Raw genomic sequence first — 16,992 nt, 5'->3', positions numbered from 1 at the left:
AGCATAGGAACGGGCAACGTACGGCCAATTAGCTGGTCGCCAAGCAGAAACCTTAGGCATGATACGTAGTTTTCATTTCGAGAACAAACTAGTGCCAAACAACTAACATTGAGCTTTTTAAAACATATGTATTTTTAAAATGTTCTTCTCAAACATTCTATTAGTTTGAATAATTTAACTTGATAGTACTTAAAAAGTTGGGTATTTTATAAATACCCTTTCAAACAGCCACATAAATGTTTCTTAATTATTTCTAATCAACAAGAACATCGGTTAAAGTCTGCAGAGCAGAAGCCTGGACTTTCGTAGACAAGCTCAAGTTTGACATAAGGGGTGATCATACCAATTCGATTATCAGACCACAAGCTTTCGGTAGACTGAGACCTCAGTCTACCGAAAGTTAGTGGTCTGATGATATTTTGAACTTTAATAAAAGCAAACCAGTTTGCAGTTGATGACGAGTGATATGTTGTTCTGCATGAGTAGTTTTCTTGCGATGTGAGAAACGCTACTTGATGTAATTATGACGTCAGGATTTCTAACTACAATCCTAGATACTAAATGTTTGAAAAAATCAGGCGCCTGCCGAACTATCTGCAAAATAGTTTTTCTTAAATATTAATATTTTGTTGAATAATACTGTGTTTATTTTATTTTATTTAAAATTTTACTGTCTTTTTATATGTATATATATTAGCTTAATAAGTTTTAACAGATATACAAAAGTATATTTAACTTCTTAATACTTTTTTGTTATTTAAAAAAATTATAATTAGAAATAAGTTATTTCATCTAACATACAAAAGTCTTTAAAAACACTACAAAAAAAAAAGACCGAAATTACATGCTTTCTTTTTACGATCCTCATATAAAAATAGATAAACTACACGAGACTTTTCTATTTTAAGACCAAAAGTTAAACTTTCTTCGAAAAAAACTTAATTATGTATTAAAGTATGTAAAAAACATGTATTATTTACTGACTAGTTGTTGTAATAAATCCACAGTGAATTTTCAAAATGTATATAGAAAAAAAAATTAATATCAAAAAGAAACTAAATGTAATTTTTTAACAATAATAAAAACTTTATGAACAAATAAAAATTAAAAATTTTATTATAATAAAATTTTTTTTAATTATACTAATAAGATTTTATAAATTAATAACTAAATTTCTTGCATGCGATACACTGTTTAGATTAATCATCTTTCTGAAAACAATCAAACTTTGAAAATTACTTTGTGTTTAAAACCTTACTGGATTCCTAAACTAAAATGCTTCTGAGCAAAAACCAACTTGATCAATGGAAGAGAACTTGTGCTGAACGCGCTGGTACTCCAGTGGAACCGACAAGAGCATGACGAACGGGTTGTCGACAGTCGACCTCATGTTGCTGTTCACCACGTTGCCAGTGAACACGACTCCGTTCACCAAGCTGCTGCTGCTCGCCACGTCGTCCATTATCTGTTTTATTTGCTTTTATGCTTGAAAGGTTTTAACAACATTAAACCTGAGTTTGTTAGCTCGTATTTCTTATATTGCTTTTGATTTCTTACAAACATAGAATAGCTTTTTTTTTATAATGTTAATCTAGCTCATTAATTCTTAAACAGACAATAATAAAAGCAAGCAATAATAGCGGAAAAATGTGAAATAGCTTTTTTTATAGGAAACATTCTATCTTTTCTTTTGAAATACTTTGAATTATCAATTACAACGCACTTTTTTGACGTGCACGTAGTGACAAACATCGATGTTTGTTTCCACATTAATTTGTGTGAAATCACATATTTTTTTGATAAGTGAAACTAAAATGTGCGCCCAACCGAGATCCAAGCTTTCTTTTATGAGTTGCTGCTTCAAATATCTTAACAGATGCTCAAACTGCATCGATTTCAACCTAGAGCAAAAAAAGTAAGTCGTTGAAAATCAATTATTTTACCATAACTCAGACTTAATAAACTGTCAAGTAAATATTTTTAGAAATTTAGAAAATGTTTTCAACTAAATCATTTGAAAATAAAATTCGTTATTGTTTTAAGAACCTAACTTCATAAACAGATATGTTGTATTTATGTGTTTTTGCAACTTATAATATAGTTTAAGTATTTTTATTCAGTAAAATATGTATTTTTTAGTATTCACCAAATAACTAAAACATAAGCTTAACACTTGCATACAAGTTTTCTTTATAAAAAATTCTATAGTAGAAGAGATCTAAAGAGCTTATTCAAAAACAAACTACAACAGCTAAAACAATATTTCAAAAACTATCATTACTCAGTTAGATATAATAAAACTAACAGCTGAAACACTTGTTTTTGTTCATAAGGAATTTGTGAAATGGTTTTATTATGCCATCCTTGATTGCTACGATTTATTTCAGCTTTCAACTGATTCCCATTCCATACAAGAAACCCTTAAAAATGTTTAATTTTTAGACCAGTTTTAAATACATTTAATTATTACTCTAGGATTAAATCTAATTTTATTCCAACTAATTTTATATAAAACAACTAATTTTTATTAAACAAAAGGTAAAAAGTATAAACTGTGTTTTGAACCGATTTCGATGTTAGACTTTTAAAGGAACAATAAAACTATACTAGTTAACAAACTTCTGATATAATCAGCATTAATTTCATTGATATCAGCATCACAAAAATGACCAGGCATTAAATCATCATTGTTAGATACAACTTTTCCTTCGTATAATCTGTAATTGTTTAAAAACATCAGTTTTCAAGTAGAAAGTCTTAAAATAGATTGATTGAATTAATAATTTAGAGGCTTTGTTAGGTTTCTTATATACAAAGTAAAGTTTTAACCTATTTTATCAACAAATAAACAAACTTAATTTAAAAATAAAACTAAGTAAAGCTTATTTTAAATGTACTTTTCAACAGAAATTTTTCGTAAAATTTTTGTAAATAGTTAAGTATTATTTCTATGTATAATATTTTATATCTTTAATTTTCAATAAAAATATTATTAGCTTAGTTTTAACTTTAAAGTTGTTTTCCATCAAAACGTGTTAAAATCTAAGTAAATAACTTAAACAGTTAGTAATAATTTTTGCTAAAATTTAAATCATTCAAAAGTGGTTAGTAAGTCTAAGTTTATTTTTATAATCAAAATTTATTAGGAGTAAATTTGCTAGTCATTCACGTAGTTTTAAGCTAATCTCCATAAAAACAAATCTAAACATCTGTTAATATAATGAGTTTGCTTTTGAAGTTTAAATTTGGAAGTAAAATTGAAATTGTAATTTGACCAATATACGTATAACTAGTTGTTAAAATTTAAGTAGTATAGTTTAGTTTTATATAATCAACTAAGTTAAAATCTTCTGTGGATAGTTAAGACAAGTTGTATCTAATCTAAACTAAAATTTAAATAAACATTAAACAAAGTAGTAAATTTTATTTGTTAATTTAACAACACTTTAAAGTTGAATCTTTTTGTAAATCTTAAGGTTTATTTTAATTTAATAATATCATCATAAATTAACTATTATAATTATATAAAACAATTTTTTTTAAGTTATAAAAAAAGTGTTAAGTTGCTACTAACAAATGTCTATAAAAAAATTAGTAGCGAAGCTGATATATATTTAATACTGATCAAATTTTAAAATTTGTTATATTCTTTTCATTAGAAAAACAGATAATAGAGTTTGATTAAAAACTCTTAACCTAAAAACAAAAAAATTTAGTTCACTCTACAAAAGAACCACCGACTAGCTAAGTACAACTACAATTTATAAGTAAATGTTTTTTGAATCTAGGCCAGGGTTTCCTAAACTTTTTTTATGAAGTCCCCTTTAAAGAAATAAAAAAGCTATGGCCCCTCTGACAATAGTTCTCTAAAAACTACCATTAAATAGTCCAGAGGTCTTTTTTTTGTTCTTCATCATCAACTCCAGATTATCTAGTGTAAGTTTCAAATTATGGCCTTGTGGCTGCCCCTTTTGCAGCTTATGGCCTCTAGAACCTCTAAAATTTTACCATTATATCTAGTGTAACTTTCAAAACTACAATTAAAAACACCCAAGACCTTATTTTTTTATTTGCTCTTCATTAACAACTCCAGAATGTCTAGTGTAAGTTTCAAATTTAGGCTTCATGGCCCTCCTGTAGCCCCTTTTATTAACTCCCCCTTGTACCTTTTGCTGCTTATGGCCCTATAAATATCTGTAATGGGCTCCAAGATACCCTGATCTAAGCTTTAGTATGTATCCTATAAATATACAACTTTTTTTTTTAAACTAACATATTATCTCGTCAAGCAAATAAACTACGACATCTGAAACTTTGTATTTTTATGTTTTTTAAAGTCTTGAGCATAATAAAAACTGAGATTCTACTTTGTACTTTTGCAGACTTTTAAAGTTTTCAGTAGTAAACCACTTGAAGAAGTAAAAAACGAATTTTAGACTATTGTACAATATTTTTAAATGTTTAGCAATTCTAGTTAAAAAATAATTCTTAATGTTACTTAACGAACCAGAAAAGTTAATTTTCAAACACTAATCACAAATTAACAAGCAAATCTGATTGAAAGCCAACTTGGGTTTTTTAAGGTACTTTATTTGGTTGTTGTCCATTTCAATGGTGGACTGCACGCTTGATGACTGGCTTGTGGAAGACTCACGTGATCTGAACAACCAATCAGCACGCTCCATTTTGTTGAAATGGCCATGATCATGCGATGCCGACCTCTCCAGTCCAGTGATGCCTGATATTATTAAGTTTTTTTTAGAAATATAATGTTTTTTTTTAATCTATAAGCAGTTCGGTAATTTGGAACAAAAATTCAATTCATTTTTGAAAGGTATCAAACAAATTGAATAGTATAAAGTTTTCAAGATAAACGGAAGTTTCTTTCAACAGTGACTGTAAAAGGCTTTACTTAGGGTTATAAGTTACTTCATAAAAATTAATCAAAAAAAAAAGTAAAACTTGAAGGTTTACAAACAAATTGTACAACATTATCAATACTCTACAATGAACATCGCCTTTTCGGAGACAACTTTTACTACACCGGTACTAACTTACAGTTATGCGGAATCAATTAAAAACAGTAAAAAACAACAAATTAAACATACGACTAAGAATATTTTTATTCAATTGTAGAATCTTTTATCAACTGGCACTGAAACTTATAGCCTAACAATTAATAAAATTTATTATAATAAATCTCAGGACCTCCCGCACCTAAAGCAAGAAGAATACCCGTAGAACAACGAACAACTTATATAAATTTTATTTCTCTTGGTTGTAAAAAAATTGCTAATAACATTTTAGGAAATGCATTAAACTTCTTATTCTACTTAGATCTAAATATACAAAATCTTTTACTAAGTTTAGTATACTTCTCCTTAGTAATAAAAATAGATAAAATGAAGTTATATGTTTTTGAGATATAAAATAAACCATTGAAATAAAATCCAGCATTTTATTTCAAAGTGGAAAAGAATTTAATAAATTTGAACAATTGTACTCTATGTTTAAACTAATAAAAGTAGAAACAAATAACGTCTATACAAAGAAGCATTACTAAAATCCATCAATAAAATTTCATAAATAAAATAAAATAAAAACCAACCGAAACTAGTAACTGTGTCCGTGTCGCTGAGCAAACTGTCATCCTTCAACCTCTGCACCCACAACGGGTCCTCGCTGTTTGTCACGTCACTGTTACGTATTGTGACGTCATCACAAGCTTCATCGTCAGTCGTGCTCCTCCACCTTTGTTGCCTGGTAACGGAACCAAAAAGTTCCCTAAAAATATTTTTTATTAACTTTGGTAGGTTGAATATTAATAGATAAACAATCTTTCAGCTAATATGTAATTTTATTTTATAAAATATTATTGGAATTTTTTGAATCTAGCAACAAGCAGACGTTTAAGTACTAGTGTACTTACTAACGTTTATTTAACCGATTGAGTAAAACTTTTCATAGCGACCATATTAGTCTCATGGGTCCTAACGAGGACAAAATGTCGCTAGACTGTTGTTGATGGTCGTACGATACAATTTAGTGCTTATTGTATGATAGCGAAAACTTACTTAGAGCTACTAGTATTTTAGTTGTCTAACACTTTTTCCGTGAAAATAGACAGTTCTACGGATTTTGCAAAGTAAACACCAGATTTTTTTTCTTTAAATTGAGTTCAGGTTAAAAAAATGTATTTCATAACTTACTTATAAAAAGTAGCTATGTGAAATCAAACTAAGCTTATAAAAGCAATTAATACTCACTTTTTTCAGAAAATATTGAAAAAAAAAAGTTTTAAGTGGGAAGAGGCAACTAGAAGATAAAAATTGTAGAAAATAAAACTGAATAAAATTTAATGAGTAAAAGTACATAAAAAATACTACAACTAAGTATATTACACAATTTAAGTTTAGTACACAAACCTGGATAAATTATTGCTACTTGCTGATTTTCTTATGGAGGCACCCCATTGAGATATTTTCCGTGTAATTGGGGATTCCCCTAAAACAAACGGAATTTGAAGCTCGCTAGGGGAGGTTTTTTGTTGAGAATTTTTGGGAGAAAACGTTCCTTGATACCAACAATCGAAATCATCTTTGAATTCCTATTATTATTTTATCTTATTATTTATACTTAAAAAATTTTTTTTTTGTTTAAACCTAAAATGGTTTCACTTGTATACTTGAGAAACTTTCTTATCTTAATAAGGAAATACGTTAATAAAAAGTATTAAATTTTTATAGATCTGAAAAGTGAAAAAGTGTTCACAGCATATTTAAATCATACCTAACTTTTTTTATGACTTTTATAAGATACATATTGTTTTTATAAGGCTACTACCAATTTATTACTACAGAAGTTTTTTTTATAAACTTTAAGCTTTTAATTCAAACAAGAAAAGTTTAGAGACAATTTTCATAATATTGTTCATTTCCTTGAAATAAAGGTATTCAAGAAAATACAATTTTTTTGGAAGTAAACTAAGTTTCACAAACTTCAAAGAAATTATTTCAAAAAGTTTACATCAAGTTTATATCTAAAATAATATCTAAAATATATTAAATAAAGTTAATGTTCAAAACTTATTGCTCTTATTACTTTGAATGATGAAGTCATTAGAAACAGATAAAATAGTTAATAAAGAGAAACACTTTGGTAAGTTTTAGCCATGTTTTTTTTTATAAACAATACTCGTACAAAACACATAACCAGACTATCATGCACAAAACTTTAACTAAGTACATTATTTTGTCAGTCCAAAAATAAAACTAAAAGCTAAATGAACCATTAAATGTAAAAAAATGCTAACGAGCTGATTAGCAAGTTGCTATAGCGATAAAAGGGTGTAACAAGGGCATGTATAAAACAAGGGGTGAGATGTAAATAGGTGTGTTAGGGGCACGTATAAAAAGGTTGTAATCTAGATTTATGGGCGTTTTTTCTAATTAAGAGGCGTTTTTAGGGTCGAATGTTTAACTACAAGGTGTTTAAAAGGCTTGATTTTTGTAGTCAAGCATAAACTGTTCGTATTTTGTGCCCTTTATCCATCATTTATTTTATGAACCCTTAAACTTAAAGCAATTAAAATGATTCTTGAATTCCGTAATATAAAAACAAACAAATTGTTCGAGCAAGTAATACAAAGTTATGCTGAAACATTTTGAAAAAAAAACTATTTAAATATACAAACTTTTTTTGGCATTATAATAAAAACAATCGTGATAAGTCAAGCTTGAAAACCAAATTTAAATGTTTCAAACTGCTTTTATGTTAACATGCCTTGTAGAAACTATCAGATAACACCAGTCCCTTGTAAATCTACCAAACGCCTACTTTATTGTTTTAACCTTCCTATCTCACACCAAATTCATTTACTTTAAGTCCTTTTAATCTTTTTTAAAAATCAATAGTTTAAATAATAATTAAGTTTGAACATTTTTTACTATACTTTTAATCATCCATACAATAAATTGAAACTGATGTAATTAACGAAAACTTATCAAAAACAGCAATACTAAGTTATTAGAACAACTTTTATGGGTGACTTATACTCAACCTAGACTTTAACTACATTTATAAGAAAAACATTACCTGTCTTTATTTAACGGAACAGATAAACTTATTTTTTTAACAATACTGTTCATACTTGACTATAGAAAACAGGAATCCAACCAACTAAAACTTTTTATCTCAACCAAAAACCGGGCCCCTAAACCACCCTTGATTAAAACATTCAACCCTAATTACGCCCCCTTATCAAAACAAAGCCTACAATACGCCCATAAACTTTACCACACCTTTTTATATCTTCCCCTAACACAGCTCTTGTATATCTCGCCCCTAAACACACTTGTGTACTTATTACTCCCTTTTACTACAACAAGCTTGAATGTTTAAGTGGTATAATAGTTAAGACTTTTCTTTTTTTTTTTTACTTGTTAACTTAGTTGTTACTAGTTTTTTATCTAAGACGGTTGGTGTATTTTAGACATGCTAAATTATTTTATTTCAATTCATTTAAGAGTACAGCTATTATTTTGATCTCTTTAGATTTATTTTTATATAACAGAATTTAAGAGTCATTCGAGTTTAATGGTTCATAAAATAAATGATGGATAAGGGCACAAAATACGAACAATTTATGCATGACTACAAAAATCAAGCCTCTAAAACACCTTGTAGTTAAACATTCGACCCTAAAAACGCCTCTTAATTAGAAAAAACGCCAATAAATCTCGATTACAACCTTTTATACGTGCCCCTAACACACCTATTTGCATCACGCCCCTTGTTTTATACATGCCCTTGTTACTCCCTTTTATCGCCATAGCAACTTGCTAATCAGCTCGTTAGCATTTTTTTACATTTAATGGTTCATTACGCTTTTAATTTTCTTTTTGGACTACTAAAATAGTGCATTAAACTAAGGTTTTGTGCATAATTGTCAGGTTATGTCTTTTTCCTGAGTAAACTTCTAATAAAATACTAAAGTAATCAAAAGTTTTATTAGTTATCAAGTATTCTATCTGTTTATAACTACTTTTACCATAAAAAAAAAGATTATTATTAATTTTATTTGATCATCTGGTTATTTTAGTTGGTAGCATGTTAGAATAAAACTTAAAACAAACTTTTTAAATATTCTTTTAGTAAGTTTATAGTACTTTATTTAGTTTTAAAATATGTTTTGATTAAAAAAGTATTCATAAATAATTAGTGCTTTAATGATTATTTTAATTTTTTTTATGAAAAAATAAGCAATCTATTATTGCTTATCTACTTAGAAAATTGACCAAGTTAAGCTAAAAACTTTTCATTCGGACTTGTTTACACGATAATTTTAATAAGTTACAACTGTTTAAAATTGAATAATTTGTTAATATTATGGTAGTTGTTCAATATTTTGATAGAAAAACTTTTCAGTTTGATAAAGGATATTTTATTAATTATACCAGATGAAGGCATTGGAATTAAATAATTTTGTAAATTTCTAAGAAAATTTTTAAATTTTAATCTGACTTTTAAAACTTTTTAACCATTTTTTTACCATTTGAAGGCTTTGGAAATAAGGAATTTTGTAAATTTAAACTGACAAAATCTGACTTTTTATTAAACTTTGTCAAATTTCCTGACTTTTTTCAAAAACCCCCATTTTTTCCTGTCTTTTGTCATTTTTTTAGTTTTTCTTTAATTTTCCTGACCTTGTGGCAATCCTGATATTCTCACTACTCTGTAAACTTATTATTATTCCAAGAACTTTAAGGTTTAAAATTACAGCTAAATTAAACTGTAAGTATCTTTGTCCGGTAGCTTAAGAATGCCTAAGAAAACTTTAAAGAATAACAACTACATACTGTGTAATTTTTACAGTATGTTAACAAAGTTTAACACTATGTTAACAAACAAAGCCAACTCACAAAGTCATTGTTTATGCTGCTGATAAACTTCTGATCCAACAACGCCTGGCACATTTCTCTGGCCTGACCCCTGTTCTTGCACTGGTGGTTTTCTACCAACCAGTCTACTAGATCGACACCTGTGCAAGTGTTTGCTATCTTCCTCAGCCTGTAAACGATAATAAAACAATATAAAAATTTTAAATAAATTTTTCATAATAACTTACGTCATTGCTTCAAAACAACTATCTTTTAAACTATGAAGAAACTTGCTTGACTTTAAAAGTAGAAGTTAGACTTCTGAAAGGTTTCCAAGAAACTATTTTAGAAATATTATGGGTTACAACAAGGTTTGCCGCCCGCACTTGAAACTACAAAAATATTGTAGTTTTACGGATCACATTTAAAAACATGTATATTTTATATGTATTGAACCTACTCAAATTAAACTTGCTGGAAAATTTTTAGAACACTTGCTTGAGAATTTCAACTTAAACTACATTAATTTTTAAAGCGATTTGTATATGAAAATATTTTAAACAAAGGATTCTAATACTGCTCTAACCAACTTATACAGTTGTTTAACTTAATGTCAAATAAGATTGTAATGTTATATAATAAGTCATGTCTGTAAGTTGAAAAATCTTACTCTAATACTAAAACTTTTTTTTTTCTAACTTGTTGTTATTCTTAGAACAAAATGATTTAGGTAATGAAAAGCAATAACTTTAACTTGACAAATGCTAACAAACTGCATTCGCTTTAAAATTGTGCTATATTGGCTTTTTAAAAAAGTAATAGTATTGCTACATTTTTCATCAGCCTCTAATAAAAGTTAAGAAAAATGATGTTTTGTCTTTTGTGAGTTAACAAGTAAAACTTTTATGAAAAAATGATACTAAATTAAAACAAATATAGCCTATACATGAAAAACTTTAGAACAAAAAGTAAAAAAAAGAATACTTTAAAAGTTAATGAATTAAAACTTTTTTAAACAATCTGTTAAACCTAAATCTGTAATCTCTGAAATTGACACCGTTTTTCCCACAAATTTTGTTCCAAACTTCTCTGAGCGGCAACATGAGTTGCGCATCAACGTCTTCCAATTGGTCCATGTTGTTGCTTGGCAACTCACCATCGAACACGTCCATCGGTGACTTCATCTGTTTTGTGACGTAACAAAATATGATGATGTGAATCAAAAAATACAAAATGTCATTTAAAAAAGTTGTAATCGATTTACATTTTGAACTCTATTGTTTAATCTTAAAACGAAACACAGAAATATTTGGTTTAGAAATTAAATATTATTTTTGTTAAGTATTAATTGTTTGCTGATAGAATATACACATGAAGTATATTGTTAAACTATTAGTTCGTTCAGTAAATTAGACAGTATAAATTCAGTAAAATGTATAAATACTTGAGAAATTTAAACCGACAAGCATAAGACACTAATTTTAATATTTATCATGAAATTTTATTTTAAACAAAGTTAAAACAATAGTTTAAAAAATTAGTTTAAATAAACTACATAAATTAACACTTTAAGTGTAAAGTTTTTAACTGGTCAAAAATACTTATTTTTATAGTGATCAATTTTTCTATTTATTTTATAGTAAATTATAATATAGCATAATCAATTAGTTTATACTAACATTTTATGTAAACTTGTTTTACAGTTATCGAAAGTTAGTTTTAGAATTAAAACACTACTCTTTATTTGAAAACAACGTGTCCAAAGTTAATCTGAAAAAATTTAGCTATATAAAATAAACACACTAATAGATATTACAAGACTTTAAAAAAACTAAGTCGTAAACTAAAATTAGTATTTATACTAAATATTAGCATAATACTAATACTACATGTAATTTGGTTGAAAAAATATTTTTTTTAATCAAAATTCAGTGCAATAATGTTTTAAATTTCTGTTTACTTAATTATTTCAATGATTAAACTTCAGGACATAATAAAATCTCTTATTTATTTATATATAAACTGTTAATAACTTTTTATACAGGAAAACTTTTAGAACTTGTTGTATTTTATTAAACTCATGTAGGTATATAATTTATGATATATGTTTTAAAACTAAGGTACTTTTCTAATAGTTATAAATTTAAAATGTTTACTGTTTAAATTTTTTCAACTACTTAACAGTATTGTTTTTTGCAAAAAAAAATTAATTAGAAATGTTTTTTTTATTTCAAAACAAATAAGTTTAGGTTTAAAGTTGTAATTAAAAACTAAAATTATAACACTAAAGTTTAAATTTTTTCCGATGATTCAGTATAATAAATAAACTATCAAGTTAAGCGTAGTACTTATGACTACTAATTCACAAATAACTAAACTTACTGTAAAACTTTACTTAAATTGATTTTTTTTTGAAACTTTGAAGTTATTTAAAATAAAAAAAATTATTTACAAAAACTTAACTGCATTACTGTTAATAAATATTTTACATCGTATTAAACACTGAAAGGGTTTTAATGCCTTAATAAGATATTTTATTGAAGTATTTTGAAAACATCTTTAAAGTTTTTTTTTGGTTTGTTAAAATATTAGTACAAGATAATGGATTAAAAATGCTAAAATTAAAAAAAAAATTAGAAAAACATATCAAGAATTATAAGATGCATGTAAATATACAAAAAAATATGTATAACTTACATATAAATTGATATGAAATGTCTTATGAAATGCTACGAAGTTAAGATTGGCTGTATGTTTACAATACTTTATTTATTTTCAAACTTTTTAAAAGACAAGTTATATATTAAAACATTACATTTACTATACTAGCAAGGAAAACACATTTGAACTAGTTATTGTTAAACAAATGTTTGATATTCTAAAAACTAAATCTTAAAGTTAACAACAATTAAAAGGTTTATTTAAAACTTTACATAAGGAAATATATTAAATAAAAAAGCTTAATATTATATTAACAGCTCTCAAAACGTTTTAAGGTTAGGTAGAGTTTAAAGTTTTATAAATAATAGTTAGAACACAAACTAAAAAACAATAACAACATTAAATTTAAATTTTTTAGAAATTTTAAGCATGGTATAAAAACAAAATAATCTAAATCAGTGGTTATCAAACTATGATATTAATATTTAAATCAGAAATTAACAAACAATATCATCATTAAATTTAAATACTTTAATGATTTTAAGGAAGTTATAAAACTAAAACCACCTAAAGCAGTGGTTATCAAACTGTAATAACACTGTGCAAAATAAATCATCGAAGAAAAAAGTCGTACATACTAGATCATAATAAAACATGTTATTGTAGCCAAAAAAACTACCTTTGTTGTTTAATTTAAACTTTTTTTTTCATTTAGAATTAACGAAAAATAATTAAACTTGTATTTCATAATTCATAGACTTGTTTCAACATTTTTTTAACTTTAAACAATTTTTAGAGTACAGTAAAATATCACATATGCACACTTTGAGATATACTGACCTAAAGACTGTTTTTTTTTTCATGTGCACATTCGTAAAAAACTTTCAATGCAAAATAAATACGAATAATTAAAATTAACCATGAGAGGGGAGGAGGGTACAGAGGTTGATGGATTGGAATCTTCAGAAGTCATTGACATCTGAAGCAAGCTGCAATTTATACTTTTGATTTATGTTCTTGGTTTTACATAACAAATTCATTACATTAAACTTACTCTTATTGCAGAAGATTTCTATTGCAGAATAATAAGTATATATTTAAATTAAAAATATACAGAGGAAACTAAACAAACCTTTTATTATTCCTTATCAAACTTGTGTCTGAAGGTAGTGTCAAAGTTAGTCCAGATGAATTTTTTCTTAGCGGCTAAGAAATACATTTTATTATTCAAACAGACACCTTATAACTCTTTAATTTAATATATTGTTTGCTCCTCTAAAAAATAGTGATGAACAAAAAAAATATATATACATAAATGTAAAATTTCTATTAACTTTTTTTTTTTTTAACATGGTAGCTATGACTTTAAAATATCAAAAATTTAAATAGTTTATAAACTAAATTGTATAACATGAATATGAATTTTTAATTTTATTTTGGTAGCTTATATTTCAGACTTTCTTAATCAGTAGAGTAATTAATAAATTAGTAAAAACTTTTAGCTTTAAGTTTTAACTATTGAATAAAGTTTGATAATAAAGTAATACTAACATATCAGAGTTTAATTAAAAATACTTTTAAATCATTATAAAAAAGGTGCTTAAAATATAAAACTATAAACAAAGACTTACAGTGTTAGACATTTCACCATTTTGATGATTATTCGTAGTCGTTTGTATTGAGCTTCTTGGTTTTATGTAAGAATTTGAAGACATCAAATCAAAACAGTATTTACATGACCTTACCATACCTGAAACAATATTTACAAAAAACTAGTTACTAACAAAAGACTTGTATAAAAGCAAAGTTCTTTTAACAAAATGCCTACAAACATAATTAACATTAATAATGAAGCTACCGTGAAAATTGCGTTTTAACTTTTTATTAAAGTTGTTAATTTTCTACTGTTAAACAGCATACATCTTCTTATTTTGTAAAAGTAAAGAAAATAATATAAAAATTGTAATTAATTCACTTTGGAATTAAGTATCTACACTTGCAAAAATTATCACCACAAAACACAAAATTTTACAAGCACCAAGTACGGAACACAACAACCCGCAAACGAACCAGCCATCCCCACGGTGCATCCTCTGATCTGCTCCTTGCAACACTTGCTGCAGAATATGTGCCCGCACACCCTGCAGTGGTGGCGTCGCCTCCAAGTGGTGAAGCCCACCCCGCACTCATAGCACTCCTTGCACTGCTTGTCCGGCATCCAGTACTTGCGCATGTCTTGCTGCGACAACGCCACGCTGCTCTGGTGGAAGGTGTTAAAACTAATTGTGAGTCTACTGTCGTTTTTAAACAACTTGTCATTTTGCTACAAGTGTTTATGAAATTTTCTTTTAAAAAAATAATTAAAACTTGTTTTGTTGGCTTTTATAGTAGCTTCAACTTGATAAGTATAACTATCTATGTTTATTTCCAAGATAGTCACAAAAAATTGTAACAAACTTTTAATAAAATATTAAATTCAAGCATTAAAAGTCCATACTGTACCATAAGCAGCACAAAACCATTCTACAGCCAAATAAAACTACTCAAGCAGAGCACAAACTTTTCGGCTTTTCTCACTGTCTACTCGCGTTTTTACTGAGTTGTCAAGTGTTGTGACTTTTTCTTCATATTCAATTGACGGGGGTTTGGTGTAAGACTGCAAAAAAACATGGCTACATGCTGGTAAAGTCAGAAAAATGCATGCAGTAAACAGCACAAGCTAAATATATTTACAATTGTATTCACTAAACTGAAAACAAGTAGAAATGTTTCAAAATTAAAAAATTAATAATACAAACTTAATTCTAATAAAACTTGTGAGCTATAAGTATTTTTAAGGCTTAGCATTTATATTGAGTAAAGTATTCTTACTGGTCTTCAAAAAATACTAACTTGTAAATTCTAGTACTTCTTAAAAACTAGAATATTTTATTTTCTCGTTTAGACAAAACCTAAAACAGATTGTTAAACTATTTTTATTACATTTGTTCACATTAAAATTAAATTGAATAAACAATTAAATATTCCAATAACAGTATACAGAGCTTACTATGAGATGACCAGATTTATAAATATACCAAATCCCACGAAAATATACATAACCATAAATTTAGTTGACTTACCAAAAGGAGGGTTCAAAAATTAAAAGGTTTAAGAAGTAACATTAATTTAAAATTAAACAATAAATAAATGTATCGATTCATACTTATAGCAATCATTTTGATATGTTTGATCCAAGTTTTACTTATACGCAAAGATTTTTTTTTAAACTGTGTAATTTACCCTAGTGTAAATCCTAAAATCAAAGTTATTTAACACTCATTAAAAACTTAGATTATTTGTAGAACTATTAAGCTGTAGCTCATTTTAGTTTATGTGTTTATACTTGTTTTTTTTTCAGATATTTACATTGTTATTAAATTCACTTTATTCAACAAGGAGTTATTCTTCATATTATTAAGGTTACAGTTTATAATAAGATGAAATTAATTATATCTAAAAGTTTATATTTCCTTACTTACTGTGTACCAAATCCGTTCCTTTATCTAAGCATGTACCATACCTAATTTAACTTAAAACAGTGAATGTATTCAAATGATATGACTACCTGTGACTTTAAATACTTGTATGAAATAATTCTAAACACAAAAACTTTTTTTTTCAACAAAATATCTTAAACTGCATAGTTAAAATTTTCTCTAAAAAATAACATTTAGCAAGACATTTCAAAGCTGTTAGCTACTAAATGTTTAATCTAACCGAGCTAAACATGCTTTAAATATGTTTTTTAGTTAAAAATTTCATAAACAATAACCAGAAATTCTGTAAATTGTATAATAATTTTTTTGGAACAATTTACAAAACTATTTAATTTGTTTATAAAAGTTTAGCTACTTAATTGTTTATCAAAAACTTATCACCCAAAAAATCACACCTAAAACTAATAGCTAAATAAACTGTTTACAAATCACAACGCTTATAAATTTCTCAAAACAATAAAACAACTTTTTTAAAGTTGTGTTAATATAAGTTAAACACATTTTCCACTAACGTTAATACTTCCAGATAAAAAGGCATCTTGTGGTATGTCATCCAAACCCTCTCCAATGTAATCTATTTATTTATTTTTTTAATTGTAAAACTCCTATGTATCCGTGTTATATATATATATATATATATATATATATATATATATAAGTACTTGTTAATTTTTTGTTGCGCTTTTTAAAACGTTGCCACAAAAATTATAAATAATATTAATAGTGTTTTTTATTCAACACCTTGAAACCATATTAAAAACAACTTATAAAAATATTAACCAAAGAGTTTTACATTGAAAAAAATCATATTTAACAAATCGAAACAATACTTAGTTTAAGAAAAACCAGAAAGTTTTCATAATACAAAAAAACTAAGATGTCAAAGTTTTTGTATGTCTAAATGAAATAGTGTA

General features: G+C 26.4%; 1 protein-coding gene across 3 annotated transcripts in view; it reads right to left on the bottom strand.

Moving 5' to 3' along the window:
- LOC145837844 (1-phosphatidylinositol 3-phosphate 5-kinase-like) overlaps positions 1 to 16,992 on the bottom strand; it is a 52,893-nt gene that overhangs the window by 28,931 nt on the left and 6,970 nt on the right. Inside the window, exons 4-19 of one of the 3 annotated variants that reach the window (XM_082945302.1) lie at positions 16,591 to 16,652; positions 15,100 to 15,195; positions 14,610 to 14,799; positions 14,171 to 14,289; positions 13,672 to 13,745; positions 13,459 to 13,528; positions 10,908 to 11,062; positions 9,921 to 10,068; positions 6,426 to 6,607; positions 5,609 to 5,784; positions 4,570 to 4,738; positions 2,620 to 2,717; positions 2,306 to 2,420; positions 1,724 to 1,901; positions 1,298 to 1,465; positions 442 to 594 (exon numbers count right to left, since the gene is read on the bottom strand). In XM_082945302.1, the coding sequence (XP_082801428.1) occupies positions 442 to 594; positions 1,298 to 1,465; positions 1,724 to 1,901; positions 2,306 to 2,420; positions 2,620 to 2,717; positions 4,570 to 4,738; positions 5,609 to 5,784; positions 6,426 to 6,607; positions 9,921 to 10,068; positions 10,908 to 11,062; positions 13,459 to 13,528; positions 13,672 to 13,745; positions 14,171 to 14,289; positions 14,610 to 14,799; positions 15,100 to 15,195; positions 16,591 to 16,652 (2,153 nt within the window). The remainder of the gene's footprint in view (positions 1 to 441; positions 595 to 1,297; positions 1,466 to 1,723; positions 1,902 to 2,305; positions 2,421 to 2,619; positions 2,718 to 4,569; positions 4,739 to 5,608; positions 5,785 to 6,425; positions 6,608 to 9,920; positions 10,069 to 10,907; positions 11,063 to 13,458; positions 13,529 to 13,671; positions 13,746 to 14,170; positions 14,290 to 14,609; positions 14,800 to 15,099; positions 15,196 to 16,590; positions 16,653 to 16,992) is intronic. The other 2 variants (XM_082945303.1, XM_082945304.1) reach the window with 2 other exon arrangements.

Source organism: Thalia democratica, chromosome 6 (assembly GCF_965202585.1).
Source record: "Thalia democratica chromosome 6, ktThaDemo2.hap1.1, whole genome shotgun sequence".
Classification (NCBI taxonomy): domain Eukaryota; kingdom Metazoa; phylum Chordata; class Thaliacea; order Salpida; family Salpidae; genus Thalia; species Thalia democratica.
This window is presented reverse-complemented; position numbering and strand designations above follow the sequence as displayed.